The sequence below is a fragment of the Coffea arabica genome, chromosome 2c, assembly GCF_036785885.1.
Source record: "Coffea arabica cultivar ET-39 chromosome 2c, Coffea Arabica ET-39 HiFi, whole genome shotgun sequence".
NCBI classification, from domain to species: domain Eukaryota; kingdom Viridiplantae; phylum Streptophyta; class Magnoliopsida; order Gentianales; family Rubiaceae; genus Coffea; species Coffea arabica.
In genome coordinates this window covers 13,091,445-13,108,648 of record NC_092312.1, presented here as the reverse complement: position 1 = coordinate 13,108,648, position 17,204 = coordinate 13,091,445, and the positions used below count along the sequence as shown (strand labels likewise).

Below are 17,204 nucleotides of genomic sequence, written 5' to 3'. Positions count from 1 at the left end.
CAAATTAAATAGATTTGAATTGGTTTATATCCCTTAAACTTTTAGCCTCCTTTTTATTAATAGAATGGTTCATAATTTTTATAAAATAAAACAATATTCTAGCTGATTAAATAAGTTGTGCTTCTTTAAATTTTAAGTACAGTCGATAAATTAATAATTTATTAATTTATTGATTAATTTATACCTCTTTAAATTAATAGAATTTGTATGATTCCGAGGTTATTAATTTAAAAAGGTTTTACTGTATTTGTATGTCTATCTTGGAAAACCACCGGCTATTGTTGCATCCAGTGAGGGAAAATTGACAAAGAAGCGAGAGAAGATGTATTTCTGTTTTAATTTTTTTCCAAGCACCATTGCCTGCTCGATTAAATTCCTGCATGGTGACATTTATTCAAATTTAAATCCTATCCAAGATTTGGATTTTGCAAATTGAAATAAGTGGAAGTAAACTAGAAAACTGTCGTTGATCTGCAATGGCATTATATTTAGGCCTAAATCTTGCATTGAGGCCCATGTATTTCTGTAGAATCTGGAAGCAATGATGGGTAATTTAAATGTCATTGGACTACCGACAGGGTTAAGCAAAACCGGGTTGGGTCAAGTTATAAATGTGATTGTACTTGTCGAGGAGGTGATTTATATGAACAATATTCATATGTACAATAAAGTAAGCTTATTGTAGACCGTATCATATAAAATGTACAATTGCCGTAAAATTGCACGGAAATCTCAACCCTAACTATCCAAACCGATACAGAAAAAATTAGTTTTCAGACAAACATTTTTTTGAATTTGCATACTAATTGTGTTTTAACAAAAATATGTACTTTCTAGGCCCAGCACTAGCAATTCCCAAGATATCGTGGGACAAAAGGTATATTATGGGTCCGTTTGGAATTACGGGTGTTTTTTTTTATTATTAAAAAAGTATTTTTATGTGCTAAAAGTAATTTAAAAGAACTTTTGTACGTGAAAGTACTTTTGAGACCTTAGACTATCATCTCATAAATTTGGAAGTGAAATTTTTTATATTAAAAATACTTTTAGCAAAAGCTCAATTTTCGTGCTTTTAAAATAACTTTTGTATTTTAAAAAAATAAAATATTAAATTTAATCATTTTATCCTGTATTATGAACTAACTAACTAACTAAATAAATACATTTAAAAATTTTCAAATTTTACATTATCCAATATAATGAGTATTTATTGAATTTATGTATCCAAACAATATAGTTAAAATCACTTGAGCACTTAATAAGTGTTTTTAATAGAAACTCTCTTACATGAATTACTTTTTACTAAACTACCGCAACCGCAAACGACCCTACATTTAGGGATGACTTCAACAACACATAACCACATAGCAGTGTAGCTTTAGTTTGCATGAATTTGGAGTAATATAATCTAAGACAAATTTTCTCGATCAGGCAATGAACTTAACGAAGAGAATTTCAATAATCCAACACAAGATCATTATCTCTAAACACCGCATGCAAACAAAGTTCTCAATTTCAACGCAAGAAACAATAGACCGAGGTTCTAGATCGAACGCTATTCAATAGAATTACACAAAATCCACAAATTATGTATGACTAGTTTCCTGGGTAAAAATTAATCAAGAAAGTGCTGATTTTACGTGCTTTGTCCTCTGGTAAACTGCGTCTTTGCAGGAAACCTGTTAGAACCACTTGATTAAAGAAATTATGAGATGAAAGAGAAAATATATAGCATTAAGTGTAAAGAGCTTAAAAAGCATCTTCAAGAATTGCACACTCTAAATGTGTGTGACCAGATCAACCGTGTTTAAAAAGCTTAATGGTAATTGAGCAAAAGAGATCAGGAAGTTAAAGAATCTGGGCTTGCATCCCAAAACAACGTGTTTGTTCATGGTTCAACAAAATTCTTTTGGTATTCAGGTGTGAGTTGAATAATTTTTTGGAATATTAGTTAGATTCTTGGAAAGAACTGATGTTGGTTTCCACGACAACTTGGAGGTTTAATCTTCGAATATTTTCGGACTAAAGCTATTCTGATTTCAAAAAAAAAAATCTGTTCTTGTTATTGGTCGGAAGGATTATTATAGCCCAGTCTGTCAAAACAATCAAAAATTCAAATGGTGTTAAAGTATAAAAGTGAGGTCTAAATTTTATTTTATTACACTTTGGTCTAATTTGACCAATTCTCAACGTTACGAGCACGTTCCACTTGAGGAGCTTAATTAGAACCAAAACTTCAAATCTTGAAATGCAGCTGAATAAAAAAAAATGCTAGAATATCTTTAACACGTTATTGATCAACCTGGACTCAATTTTGTCATGATCCAGCTTGCAAAACTACACGGGACACATGTGAATTTGTTAAGTAGTAATATGAAATTAGAATTCAGAAGTCCATAGAAAAAAATGAAGCAAAAAAATTTTTTTTGGGGATAAGCATGACGTCTCACTTACGCATTTGGGAACTTCATTTTGTATTTATTAAAAAAAATAAAACTAATATTCAAAAAAAAAAAAAAAAAAAACTAATGCTTTTAACTTCTGAAGAAGATGGTAGATGAAGGGTGATGTTATTTACACTTTTATTAGGTTATTTGCACTCTCATTGTCTGTTTTTCATTTGGATAAAACTATATATTATTTCTATCCTAATTTCTTTTTCTACCCTAATTAGATGATTAAATCTGATAAAGTTAGATCATGAACAAGGACAAGAAATTAGTGTAAGAAAAATATGATCTCGTTCAACTGAAAATAAAATAATAAAAATACAAATAATACAATAGAAGTGTAAATAACATCACCTAGAAGAAGAAAATAACACAAATGATCTACAACGAGGGTGAAACGAAGTACTGCCAAATTGTTGTGGAAAACGATAAAGTTGCATAAGAGCATTGAAGTAATTGGCACAGACAATAAATGCCTCAAGATAACTTTCTCGAATTTGACTCAACTCTGGCACCCTGCTTTTAAGTCCTTGATTGTGACACGGACAAAAGTCGTTTAAATTATCCGAGGAGTCACTAAATTTTTGAAAATATCAAATTTTGTCCATTAAACTATTAAAAATCTAGTTTTGGCTCCTAAATTATTCAAAATTTAGATTTTGAATCATTCCGTCAAATTTAATTGTTAACTATGCCCTTTTCTTTTGTCTCGTAAATTATGCGAGCACTTATATTTGTTATGTTTAACGATGAAATCTAACAGAATGGTTCGAAATCTAAATTTTAGATAGTTCAATTATCAAAATCAAATTTTTAATAGTTTAATGATCAAAACTTGACGATTTCAAAAATTTGATGACCATCTAAATAATTTGCCCTAAAGCAGCCTGTTTCTGTATCACAATCATCTTTAGCAGAATCATTGAAATATGTCAAGGCAGCTGTCAAGCCAGGTCCTCATTGGATGGACTCCACCACCCAGAGGATGGCTTAAATTGAATTCTGACGGATCCTGCTCTCGCAACCCTGGTCTCAGTAGATGCAGGACCCTAATAAGAGACCATCTTGGTACTTGGATTAAAGGGTCGATTCAAAAGCTCGACCACACCAATAATCTGATTGCAGAATGTTGGACCATTAGAGATGGACTCAAAATCGCAAGATCATTGAATATCCAATGTTTGATTGTTGAATGCAACTGTGAAGTTGTCCTTAACATGCTAAACACTACAATCCCTGAAGGTTGTCATGATCTTGCTCCTATCTTAAATGATTGCAGGTACCTTCTTTCTAATTTCTAGCAAGTGCAAGTAAAGCACATCTACAGAGAGGCGAATAGAGGAGCAGATGCACTAGCAAAGTTGGGTGAAAAGCTTTTATGCCCCTTTTCACTTCTAGATTCCTGTCCTCTTAGCTTAGGATCTATTTTGTCTGATGATTTGAGGGGAGTCTGTTTCCAGATACGTTGCTAAGTTGTAACATTTCCTTTTTTATTTTATGCAAGTCTTTCCTACCAAAAAAAAAAAAAAAGCCGGTAAGCATCCATCGGACGGCATTCCTGGGACCATGATATTCTTAGCATCGTGACAATCAAGAATTAAATCCTATCCAACTATGGAATTTTGCAAGTTAAAATAATTTGAAAGAAAACTAGTACTACTTTGTGCCATGTAAAATCGAGTATTAAATTATGCCCACCAAAGAGGAAATCTTGTATTGAGATTTGAGGGCCATGTTTCTGTATTGAGATTTTCTTTTATCTCCTTTATCTTTTGGCAAGTCAAAGGTTACTAAAGTCTTTTCAATCAATCAAGGAAGGTAAATATAATTATTGCATATAATTAGAATAACTCTCAAGGAGGTACGTGAAATTATCTCAATTTTGAAATGAATAGTTGAAGTCGGCCAACATGGCCCAATCACAAACTATCAATAGCACTAGCGGCCAGCGGGTCGTCCTGCAACCATTAACAGGGAAATGGCTACACAAGAGTGCAAAATTTAGAAAAGGAATGTAAAAAGCGACCTTTCATTCCAAAAAAAAAAAAAAAAAAAAGCGTAAAAACTTTATTTTAAGTGCCTTCCGGGCTAACATGTTTTCTATGCCAATTCAATGCCACCAATAGTGTTGCACCAAGTGTCATGTTATTATTTATATTTGTGTTAAACCAAGTCAAGTTGAATTATTAGAAAATTAAAGGGTAATTAATAACAAGATACTTGGCGCAACACTATTGGTGGCATTGGATTGACATAGAAAACATGTCACCGAGGATCCCAAGTGCCGGGGCACCATAAGTAAGGTGGTTTCAGTCACAAAAATAGGTAGACATGGCTCTTCTGAAAACCGTCTCATTCTGTTTCGCCATTCTCGTAGTATTATTATTGACTCCCCTTCAAATTGCTTCGGCCTGTTACACATCCATCTATGCCTTTGGTGATTCTCTCTCAGATGCTGGGAATTACATCCACATTTATCAACAAATGTTTCCAGGGACCCATAAACTTCCCCGCTATGCCTCACCCCCTTATGGAGAGACCTACTTTCATCATCCCACTGGTCGAACTTCTGACGGTCGAACAATCATAGACTTCATGGGTTAGTGCTTCATATATACACAAGCACTTCACTCTTTAATCATCGCATTGTCTTCAAATTATATGTCTCTTTTCTATTCTAACTTTCCCAAAATAAAAGACAAAATTCTAAAGATTTCGTTGTCTGTAAAATTGTTACTACGTACTGTTACCTACGTTCCAATGGGACGTGATCAGACTAATATGCATATCCGCCACCACTTTGTGCTAGAAAGACCTGCATAAGAAATACTACTACATTGTTTTTCCTTTGTTTTGTTCAGAAACTGTATCCTTCGTTAAACTTCTGCCCCCAAACTTAAGATTATGGAACTCGGTAGACATCATTGTCATACATTTCATTCTTGGTCCCGTGACATTATTAGAGATTCCAGGTTACCGGTCCTCCTGACATTTCCAACAATAATGAGTAAGCGTGGAGTGCTTAGCATTTTTCTTGTGGAGTATCAATATCGTCAGTCGTCGCCCTATTGCCATACATATAGTTTGCGGCTCCAATACAAAATTCGTGTGGTAAAGAGTCTAGATCATTGCCGGATATTTAACGCCGGCATTCTCTTTTGCAGCTGAGTATTATGGGCTTCCGCTCATACCACCATATATTAGGGGCGTGAACCAAAGTAGCTCAAACTTTGGTGCCGGCATCAATTTTGCAGTTGTGGGAGCTCCAGCACTTGATGTTGGTTTTTATGAAGAAAGAAGAATCCATTTTACTACGTCTAATATCTCCATGAGAACTCAACTGAGCTGGTTCAAAGGAGTACTGCCCTCTCTTTGTAGATCATCAAGTAAGACTTCTCGGCGAGAAAATAGTTAGCGACATACTAAACTAACTAATACTAGTTATTATTAGTCCGAAACTGATTTGCTTACACTTTTCAAGCGAAAGTAGGTTTTCATGTTGTCGTTAAATTTCAAGAAGAGATACCGCCAAACTATAAATTACACTTTGTGTTAAATAATGTATTAGGTTACACTTGTCCATTCATCTAAATTTAATAGGTTCATAGGGACAAGTATAATTTTGAAATATGGGATAACTTGGGTGATACATCCAAAGGTGAATAGACCCGATTTATGTAAATTTAGTGGTTCAAAATTTATTACACTATTTCATCAATTTAAGTATTAAAGATATGATAAAATTTGGATCACTAGGTCTTTAAAATCGGCTCTACGCAAATTTTTGCCTCATCCAATACCAGGTGCTCAAGTCATAAGCACCTATATCTTTGCATTCTTGTTCTACCACCTCAAAGGCTAAAAGGGGAAACCACAGATCCCATGTATCACGGCCAATCATAAGAATACTTTTGCAATTATACATGTTGAAATTGACTCTAGTGTTTACCTTAGAGGGGTTTAGATATTTGACAACATGCTGATGACATACTATGCCTTTTTTTTTTTCCAAAGTTCTATTGAACAAGCTTTAATTCAATGCTCCTTCAATTGGAAGGTTTATTTGTCTGAAAAATTGAACTTAGCTATTCGAGTATATCGGTATTCACGTGACATTTATCGTTCTATAGTGTAAATGCTATCACTCTTTGCAGGCTGTAGGGAACTTTTTAATAGCTCACTGATTGTTATGGGACCTTTCGGTGGCAACGACTATGGCCATTCCTTCCTTCAAGGAAGAAGTTTGGAGGAGACAAAAACTTTGGTTCCTCTGGTTATTAATGCCATTAGCATTTCTATTCAAGTAAGAATCTGATATTTTTTGTGCCTTAGGTTGGTTTTCTTGAAATGAATAAAAAAAAGAGAGAGAAATTGTTTCTCACCAAAGTGCCAAGTAGCATTTTCACTTTCACAATTTTCCAATTCCATATATTGAAATGACCCAATTGAAACAAATTAAAATTTGACTAATCGAATATAAAGTTTTGGTGTAAAAAATGATGCTCGTAAAACTCTTTTTTTTTTTTCTCTCTCTCTTTTTGATGGAAACGAAGTGGCAGTTGTAGCTATCTAGAGAGAGAGAAAAAAATGCATGGAAGGCAGGGGAGGTTAGGAGAGGGAGGGGGGAACTAAAGACATTGAGGTTGGACCCTCTTTCTAACGCAAGGGACAAAGGAAGAATCTCTGTGTACATGGGTCATCCTTATGTTATGTATGCCAATGAATAGTACTAAAGCCTTTTGGGTACCACAAGATTTTTTTTGTTCAAGGGAGGCTCGCGACAAAGGAAAAGGAGGAAGGAGGAAGGATTTGAGAGTCAAGTCAAGAACTTTGCAGCTGCTAACTCATGTCCTTGAGTTAATAGCCTAACCAAAACGTTAATCCTAAGAATAGAGATGATAATCGTAACCACGTAAGTAGATATTGTATTGTTTCATATATTGACTCGAAATTTTAATGGGGCAATAAGTAGCAATAGATATTTCAGATTCCCAAAAAGGAGGTCTAGGAAGTACTTAGCCACGAAACTGATACATTGTGTTAAATTCTGCACCTCAATACACAAGTAAATTTTCCATTGGCCTAAAAGCAATTTTCTTTGAATAGGTTCTCCATTGGCCCCAGTCCATCTCCCTTAGTATAGAGTAAGAGTAGGTATGAAATAGAAACTATTGTGTCAACAAAAAAAAAAAAAACAATTTCCTTTGAAGATTTACAAATGTTTTGGATTATGGTCTCGCATGCTTCCATTCTTAAGAATATCAGTGTAAGTCCGAAAATATGTAGTTTGCATCTTCCTGATGTAGGAATTGATCAATCTTGGAGTGAAGAACATCATGGTTCCTGGAATGCTGCCAGATGGATGTTTGCCAATTTCTTTAACAATGTTCAAGGGCTATAAGAAAGAAGATTATGATCCAATAACAGGTTGTCTCATTTGGTTAAACGATTTCTCCAAGTATCACAATGAACTACTTCAAGCAGAGTTAACTCGAATTCGGCAAAGGCATCGTAATGCAGTAGTAATGTATGCCAATTATTACGATGCTCTCATGCAGCTTTATCTCTCTCCAGAACAATATGGTAATGCTCTCTCTCTCTCTCTCTCTCTCTTTTTTTCTTCTTTATTCATGTAGATTAGTTGTATGATCTTCTATATCTGTTCGTTTCTTTTACACAAACCATTGTCTAAATCATCAAAATCAAATGAAGCATTGTTTCGGCAACCTTGATTGGAGGGTATAGAACTAGTGTTAATAGGTGTAAGGTTATTACATCTGCTATAAAGCTGTCTATGTTTAATCATGAAAGGGAATTTATTCTATAGAACAAAAGGAAATAAAGAAGTTAAGCTTTGGTGATAACCACATTTGAAGTTCCTATATTGTTCTTTTTTAAGTGTTTAATCAATGACATAATGTTCTTGTGAATGTCTTTTTTAAGGGTTTGGGGGAGAACCTCTAACGGCCTGCTGTGGTGCGGGAGGCATCCCCTACAATTATGACTCCGACGCTGTGTGTGGCGACCCACCCTCGAGAGCTTGTGCTCAGCCATCTTTATATATCAGCTGGGATGGGGCTCACTGTACTGAAGCTGCATACAGATTTATCACCAAAAGTTTATTAGAAGGGCCTTACACCGCTCCTCACATCAACTCTTCTTGCAGTTTAATCACTGAGGAATCTGGATATTCTTCAGCAGCCACTGCTACTACAAGATAAATAAAACTACTTGGATAATAGTAGTGTGTATCAAGAGGCTTCCTGAAACCTGGCAGCTTTTTTTTTTTTTTGGTGAAATTAGTGGAGTAATTTTATTGAATGGCATCCAATCTAGAACTTGGGCTTATTATTTCTTGGATTAAAATTGACAACTTTTATTTCTGGTGCCAAAACTTCGGACCCTAATTTCAATTGTCGAAAGCCAACTCAAGCGGGGGACGTGGGGAGACATGGAGCAGATCAGCAGAAGCATCGTTTGTCGCCCCACTTAAAACGACCCCGTCTCCCACTTGCTGACACCTCCCCCACTAGAGTCCGAGCACGTAGACTTGTAATACTCCCTCCCTTTTTTTATAGCTGACGTTTAAGAAATTTGCTCTTAAGTACTTTTATATGTCGTTTTATTATTCCCATGCAGCATTAATTATTTTTTCACAATTTTACCCTTTTATCTCTCTTTTCATAATTGGTGGGAGTTAGTTTGCATTACTTTTGGCCTAGTAAAACAGTACTATTTAATACTCTAGTGAGAGAAAATATGAGTGAATTGGATAATTAATGAGGGTACAACAGGAAAGTAGTGTATAGATTTAATTGGTACAACGAAAAACTTTTTTTAATTGGTGTGTAAAACCTTAAACATCAGTTATAAAAAAAGGGAGGTAGTACGTGGATATCATTAAAGATGAGCAGATGCAAAGATCCTTGCATGGTCATCGTGCCAATTATATAGATTCATTTATTTACAGGCTTACAGGTTACTTGTGGTGGTGGCCGGAAGTGACAACTAAGATGCATGGCTCGTATTGTATTGTCTACATCAAGTCGGGTTATGGTAGAGTAAAATCCATCAGTCAATGGGAAAAGTCTTTAACCAACTATTCTTAGAGAGCAATTGATCGCGGACAGAATTTAAAAGCTTTTCATAAATTTATAGGTCAAAGGATTAAATTTTTTATTTATATTTTAAAATTTTCATTAATTAGAGACGAAACGAATATCCCTTGTCGAAAAACTACCAACAAATACAAATAGTCAAATAGAGGCAACCATTAGATTCAAAGAAACTTTACACAATCAAGTATATAGACTCAAAGAAAGAAAAAGAAAGGTCTGGAGAAATAGAAGAGATTGTGGAGTATCCCCATATCTCAATTTCTATTTGAGCCGTGTTCTTTTTAGTGGCTTCCTTGTTAGGGTTTTTACAGAAGGTTGTACAAGGTCAAAAAAAAAATCAGTGGAAAGTGTGGAGAAGAGAACTGAGGTGGTAGGTGACGTTTGGTTCTCTCATTATCTCGTTACTTTTGATTTTTTGTCGCCTTTATCTTTTTGACAGGCTTCAAAAGTCAAAGGTTACTAAAGTCTTTTCAACCAATCAAGGGCGGTAAGTGTAATTATTGAAACAGTAGGGGAGGTAACTGTAACTAGGATAAACATCAGGGGAGGCATATAAAATTATCCCAATTTTGAAATAAATGGTTGAAATTGAATCGGGCCAACACGGCCCAATCTCGGACTATCAATAGCACTGGCCGCGAAGCGGTCCCTGGTTAACGGGGAAATGGTAAGGTTCTCTTCTATCTGTTTGGCTGTCTATCTATCTTATCTACAGTGGGTCTTAGTGTTTTGGAATGAGAATAATTAATGTTATCTTACCGATCGGTCCTGCTTCTTGCCGAATTCCTATCTCTAACTTGAAATCTGCTCTTCTTTATCGCTGAAGATATTTGCTCATTTCTATTCCATTTAGATCTACTTTAGATTTTTTTTTTCAAGAAATTTTGAATAAGAGATGAAGATTAAATGATGAAGTAGAAGAGACAGGAAATCTGATGAAAAAGAAGAACAGAAGGTGCGGCGTGTGATGGAGAGAAAGAGATGGTAGGTCCGTCATAAACTTTTTTGCTCCGGAATAAGTTGAGGGTTTTGTCCAAAACCTCCCAATTTGCTCGAAAATTGGATATGTCCGATTTTTTAGAAATGATTCTAGAAATTACATTCCAATAGGCTTAACCCAAGCAACAAATAAGGGGTTTATTCCATTCTGTGATTCCCAAACCCTTTAACCAAGCGGCCCGTTAGTTTTGTACTTCCTAATACGCCCTCATTCTTTAATTGTGTAATTCATTGTAATCATTTATGGTGATACATACATACATATATATATATATATATATATATATATATATATATATATATATTATAACAACCTTCTATTATCTTCAAGTATACTTGTATTATGATGGCAATAAATATGAAAACTTCCTAACCCAAATTCTTTATCTACACATAGTTGGTTAAAATTGAAAATTGGAAAGAAAGCATCTAATCGTTAACCGTTAGATTTCATGTATAACCGTTAGATTGGATGCTTTCCGTCCAATTTTCAAATTAGTTGAAACCACAGGAAGTTATAGTGTAGGTTTCCAAATTAGGAGGAGTTAAATTAAACATTTAGTAAACCATAAGGAGTTTTTTGGTATTTTACCCTTGTTTTTTTTTTTTTTTTTATATAATTTGTGCGGCTATACATTAATTTGAATATAGATTAAGCATCCTGCTTCCAAATCCGTTGATGCCAAGAAATCTTTACACTAATAGTCAGGGAAAAACTTACTTGCAGATCTGCAAAGAATTGGCAGCAAATCTTTGAACCAATTCAGCTGATCCTTCATGGAGTAAGGCCATGAGTAGACTAGTCCTTTTTGTTCATAGAATGAAATATTTAGTACTGGAGGCCCTACAACTGCAAAATTCACACCAGAGTCGAAATTTCTGTTGCTTTCATTGTTCTTACCACCAAAATATGTTGGTAGGAGTGGAAGTCCAAAATATTCAGCTACAAAACAGACCGATATGCAAACAATCCATTGCAAAGCAATAGATTAATGGTAACAAAAATATTAAATAGCAAAACCAAAAAAAAAAAAACATGGGCTTCAATTCTAGTGTACAACGTATATAGTATATGTGTTGAATCTATACATTAATTAGATGATACAGACCAAAGAAATCTATCATGAGACGACCATCGCAGCATCTGCCAGTAGGGTAATGAAAGTAGGTCTCTCCATTGGGTGGAAAGAAAAAATGGGGAGGTTTATGATGTGGGACTAAATGTGGATATAGCTCCAGATAGTTTCCAGCATCAGTCAGTGAATCGCCAAAGGCAAAGATTGATGTATAGCATCCTATCGCATGCTGAGGTGAAGACAATAATGCGAGAAGTACAAACGAACAAAATGTTCTTAGGAAAGAACTTGGAGAGGATGAATCGTAGAGAAATATATTCACTGCATTTTTTCTTGATTTGACCATTTTTAATGGCCTTGTTAATACTGAAAGAAGTGTAGAGGGTTAATTTCACTTCAAACAATTTGATTTAGGACATGACCATATCCACTTCAAACATAGTTTTAATGTGTTACTATTGACAATGATTGCCTTTCCAAATATGTGTTACTAGATATTTTGTATTTCTCTAGTTTTGAAACAAATGAAATATATCTCGCCAAGATTGTTGTGGACATCAAGATTTAGTCCTTTTCATTTCCTCCAACAAAATGTTTGGTCAAATAAATGCCAAACTCTGGATTATTAATGATGTTTAACACTTCAAGAATATTTAGAAACTAGTTTTAAACAAGTTTCGATGCACAGGTATCATTGGGGAATAGAGTATCCATTCATGGAACAATTGCAATGATTTAGGAGTGAGAACTTTCTTCCATTTTTGTATTTTATGACCGAATATGATTCTGGATAATACACTAATTTCTCCTCCGTTGCAGTCTTCTCTATGCAATATTGTGTTTGGAACTAAACAGTTGACTAAATAGCAAACATCAGATGCTCCTCCCTTTGGTCCCCCTTTCCGGTCCAGCTTGCTGATAATAAAAGAGAAAAACAAAGTAATATTAAATTGCAATACCAGGACAAATATAAAAATATCCTTTGTATTTGGCGGTATACAGAGACAAAAGCTTTAAAAGGTAAGAAACTAATTCGTGAATTTAAGGAAGGAAAATATGTTAGCATTAAGAAGGTCATGAAAAGAAAGATTTCGCGATTCAAGAGCAACTAAACAAATCCAAATCACCCAATCTTGAGTATAACGTACAAGAAACTACAAATTTTCGGAGAGGCAATCAGCTAATTTTTTATTCCCTGCTACATTTGTCTCTTGCCCTAGCTACAAGTACAATAAACAAAACTTTACAAAGAAGACCCATATGTTGCCAATGATGATGGAGCTGTGTTCAGCATTATAATAATCTGGAATGAAGATAAACTGCATGAAGATGAAACTTTCAATTTTCAATCAACTCTTCTTAAAGCATTTTTGCTTTGGTACTCACTAAGCTTGTCTAACCATATAATGAAGTCATTATAGGATGTATATTTCCACTTAAAAACTGTGCTGACCATTGAATTGATGAAAATGACCGATCTGGAACCAACCATGGAACCATTATCCTCACCATGCTAAGTTCAGCCAGCACCTGTATCAATTCAATAAACAGTAGATGTGGTAAGCAACTTGATTGACTACAAGTAGGTATTGATTAAATGAATTGCCAATTTGAATATCACTCCGAGCAATAACTTTTTTGTTTCTCAGTGAAGGTGCAAAAAGAGTTCTCCTATTATTTCCTTTCCAAAGTGGAATTAAATTATATCACTTTGTTGCTAAGAAGTTGCCACACCAAATATAAACCAGAATAAGACGGAATGATGATTCCTGTACATAAGAAGCGATAACTAAATCACCCATGCATATCATGACATTGGAAATTTTTGAATGACAATGAAGAATCTCATCCAAGAAGAAGAAAGCGCTGAAAAGAGGACCATGTTATTGTTGTAAAAATTGCTAAACATAGCCTTCCCTTGGAATTAAATATTGTGCAGTGAACACAGACCTTGCTTTGACCAGATATGGATTTTTATTGCACCATTCTTGCTTTCCCCATCATCCCCTCTCAAGAAAAAGAAAAATCATGTCTTACTTGAATATCATTCTTGACAACAATCACAGAGCAGCAACGTCCATGAACCAAGTTCTTCATATTCTCCAACTGTTAGCCAAGGCATTGAATCAAAAGTAGGCAAGCCCATGCGCCAAGTTTTTTGTAGGTTCTTCCTTGATTGTTTTCTTGTTTATAATCAGTCCAACTGGCCTAGAAACAAAGAATGAGTAATTGTGAAAATTCATCACAGCCTGCAAACGGATCATTAATCACCTCATTAGTTAATCTCACAAATGTCATGGCAAAGATTTTCATGACACAAAAACCAGGATTGCCTCAAACCCGGCAGAACCTAACTCCGGTATTATCAAACTTGTGTCTCAAAAGGCACATGCTTAACCTTTTTAACTTGAAACCCGTGCAAAAGATTGGACCAAATTTCTAAACCACTCTAGTTGATCAGTTGAAGAGTTACCAAATAATGTGTATTAAATTTCCCTATCTACACATACATGGGTTGCAACATCAAATACTGGATTCCAAAAGTAAAAAAAAATTTCTTCTTGCTTCCCTGCTACCAAAGCATGTTGGTACAAGTGGAAGTTCAGAACGCTCTGATGGAAAAGCAATCCAGTAAAAATCAATTGCTTCACATGAAAACACGATATGCAAAGCACAAGACGTATGTTCCTTTGAGACAAGAAAGTACAAGAATATAGATATCTAACGTCAGTGGACAATCATAGCATCTACAACGACCAGTTCAGTGATGTAAGTAGGTTTTCACCACAGTGTGAAAATGATTTGCATCTGGGATTTCAGTTTGCATCAATGAAGGCAACCACTGATTTGTACCACTAAATGGCAGAGGTCAACATGAAAACATTGACATGATTCAAGCTAGGTTCAAACTTGTCCAGCATCATCAGATATGTCTTCCCTATCCAGGAAAATTGCATGATTGAACAAATATTGAAGGAATTGGTTTCCTGTCACTTGTTCAATGCTGGGCAATAAGGCTATAGGTTTCAGGTTCTCTACAAATGAACTCAGAGTGCATAAGCTTTTCAATTTTTAGGTTGTGCTTTTTTCCTTGTGTTTTCCTGTTATCATATGTCAGGACAAGCAAAGGGAGGACTAGGACATGTTTATGGTTGAAAACTATCAGTAAGTCTGTCCCTAGAGCAAGTTAAAAAGCATCCATGGTCAGTTAGTTTTCAATTTAGAGATCTCAGAATCATGCATAATCTAGCAGATCAATGAAATGCATAAGCATGAAGTTTAAGACAACATTTGAAAAGCTTTTACCTTCATTTACATCTATTGTCCATCATATAAAGCTTCTAGACTATCACTGCCAAACCAACTAAACCCAGTGCCTTTAGATATTCCTCTTGTCTTCATTAACTCCCTAAGCTCAGTTACATTGCTCCACCTCCCAGCTTCTGCCAAGGTATTAGATAATGCAACATATGCCCCAGGTCGACTCTCAGCATTTAATTTGAAAAGTTCATTGGCAGCTAAATTTGCCATGTCCACATCTCCATGCAGCCTAGAACAACTCAGCAGAGCAGCCCAAACATCAGAATTAGGATTTTGAGGCATCTCCATAATAAATTCCAAGGCCCGATTAAGAGTTCCTGCACGGCCTAAGAGATCAACCATGCAGGCATAGTGCTCCATCCTTGGTTTCATCGAGTAGTCTCTCTCCATGCGGTAAAAGATCTCCCATCCTGTTGCAACTAGTCCGGCATGTGCACATGCAGTAAGAGCACTGAGAAATGTAACATAGTTAGGCTTGACCAAGGGATCTAACAGCATCCTATTGAACAGCTGAAGTGCTTCATTTGGAGCACCATTTTTCCCATAACCATCAATCATGGAAGTCCATGAAAACACATTCTTTTCAGGCATATGATCAAAAATTTTTCTTGCGTCCACAGTTCTTCCACATTTTGAATACATATCAAGAAGAGCGCTCCCCATTTTTATATCAGTAAACAATTCAGTCTTCATAAGTTGCCCCTGAACCTGCTGACCAACTTCAAATGCAGATATTACAGAACAAGCCCCAATAATGCTCGCAAAGGTTGATATTGTGGGCTTAAACCCTATCCTTTGCATGGCAATGAAAACCTGAATTGCTTTCTTGGCAGTTTCAATCAATTTACTGTAACCCTCAATCATTGCATTGAAAACCACCACGTCTTTTTCCACTGTTTTGTTGAAGACGTGCTCAGCATCTTCGATAAGACCCTGGTTCATGTAACCAGTGATCATAGACGTAGAACAAACTACATTCTTCTCCAACATCAAATCAAACACTCTCCTTGCATAGTCCAATCTCCTAATCTTCACGTACGAGTCAACTAAAGCCGTGTAAAGCACATCATCACCATCAACACCAGATTTTATTATCTGGGCATGTACTTCTCTGCCCACAGTCTTGGATCGCGACAATACACTTTCAAAACTAGACCCCTTCAATATCATTGAAAATGTAAACCCGTCAGACTTTTCACCCGAAAACGTCAATTTTCTAAACAAATCAAAAGACTTCTCAACGAGCCCATGTTTTATATAACCTGATAGCATGTAGTTATAAGAACTAAGAGTTGGCTGAGGCAATTCATCAAACACTTTCTGCGCATATGACAAGCTAGATGATTTCAGGTGAAGTATGATGATCTTGATGGAGATGTTGCGATTGGGCTTGAACCCAGTTTTAATGATGTGGGAATGAATCTTTTGGCCATGAGAAGGGTGGTCTGAGTTGATGTAGTGTTGCAGGACAGAAGAGAGAGAAGTGGATGATGTTAAAGGGCTCAAAAGGTAGTTACAATCTTTTGGTGGGAAATTCGAGCTTGATAGGATCGGGGTTTTGAATTTCGCACATTTTGACATTATTCTGGTTGCTGCACAATTGCATTGAGCACGCTAATTCCATCAACACTATGTACATTTAGCTCTTAAGCCCAAACAATTTATCCAGCATAATGCAACGAATGCGTCGGCCAGGAGAATATGCAGCAGTAGGGGTGTTAAACTCAGCTCCCAGGTTCTACGAACACATCTAACCTAGCAACTTGTCAGAGTCTTAAAACTGACGGGATAGGTAGATTCAACAGGTCAAGAAAAACTATGCAAAATTTGGATTCTAGTTCTTTTGTTTGTTTGCTAGAAGAAAAACAGAAGGATTACGAGAAGTTTTAAACGGGATGATACCTAAATAATCCCAAGTTTAAGGGGGAAAAAATATTTTAGATTCTTTCTAATAAATGGTTACAATATTTTCTCATTTTCGTTGCGTCTCTTGCATTTATAATACTTTTTCTACGTAACTTTAATTTTATAATAATCAATTGATATATCTTTTAATCATTAATAATTACTATAACTTGAAATAAAAGTATATTCGTTACTTTCTTTCTCCGTTATACATTTGAAATGCATATTTGTTATACTATATTAATTGCCTTGAACTCAAGATAATGCTCAGAGCCGTAAGCAGGAGAAAGGATAATGTTCTTCAATTAGGTAGCTAATGACTGTCTTTCCAACAA

The 17,204-nt window shown here is 35.3% G+C and overlaps 2 protein-coding genes across 9 annotated transcripts; one reads left to right on the top strand and one right to left on the bottom strand.

Moving 5' to 3' along the window:
• Positions 1 to 4,802: 4,802 nt before the first annotated feature.
• On the top strand, positions 4,803 to 8,718 carry LOC113722101 (GDSL esterase/lipase At1g28580-like). Its single transcript, XM_027245649.2, has 5 exons — positions 4,803 to 5,049; positions 5,615 to 5,836; positions 6,605 to 6,753; positions 7,757 to 8,033; positions 8,394 to 8,718. The coding sequence occupies exons 1-5, from the start codon at positions 4,935 to 4,937 to the stop codon at positions 8,669 to 8,671; spliced, it is 1,041 nt and encodes a 346-aa protein (XP_027101450.2). The 5' UTR covers positions 4,803 to 4,934; the 3' UTR covers positions 8,672 to 8,718.
• A 3,659-nt stretch (positions 8,719 to 12,377) lies between these two features.
• Positions 12,378 to 16,918, bottom strand: LOC113726127 (pentatricopeptide repeat-containing protein At1g28690, mitochondrial). Of its 8 annotated transcripts, none has more exons than XR_003457474.2 (4): positions 14,950 to 16,918; positions 13,594 to 13,892; positions 13,097 to 13,173; positions 12,378 to 12,558 (listed from the first exon to the last, which is right to left on the bottom strand). XR_003457474.2 is itself a non-coding variant. In XM_027249668.2 (2 exons), exon 1 carries the CDS (start codon positions 16,543 to 16,545, stop codon positions 14,962 to 14,964), a length of 1,584 nt encoding a protein of 527 aa, XP_027105469.1. In that variant the 5' UTR covers positions 16,546 to 16,918; the 3' UTR covers positions 12,721 to 13,892; positions 14,950 to 14,961. The 8 variants fall into 8 exon arrangements, 1 of the variants encoding a protein (XP_027105469.1); XR_003457476.2 differs by having other exon boundaries at positions 13,681 to 13,892; XR_011839014.1 differs by lacking the exon at positions 12,378 to 12,558 and adding an exon at positions 12,721 to 12,962.
• Positions 16,919 to 17,204: the final 286 nt, after the last annotated feature.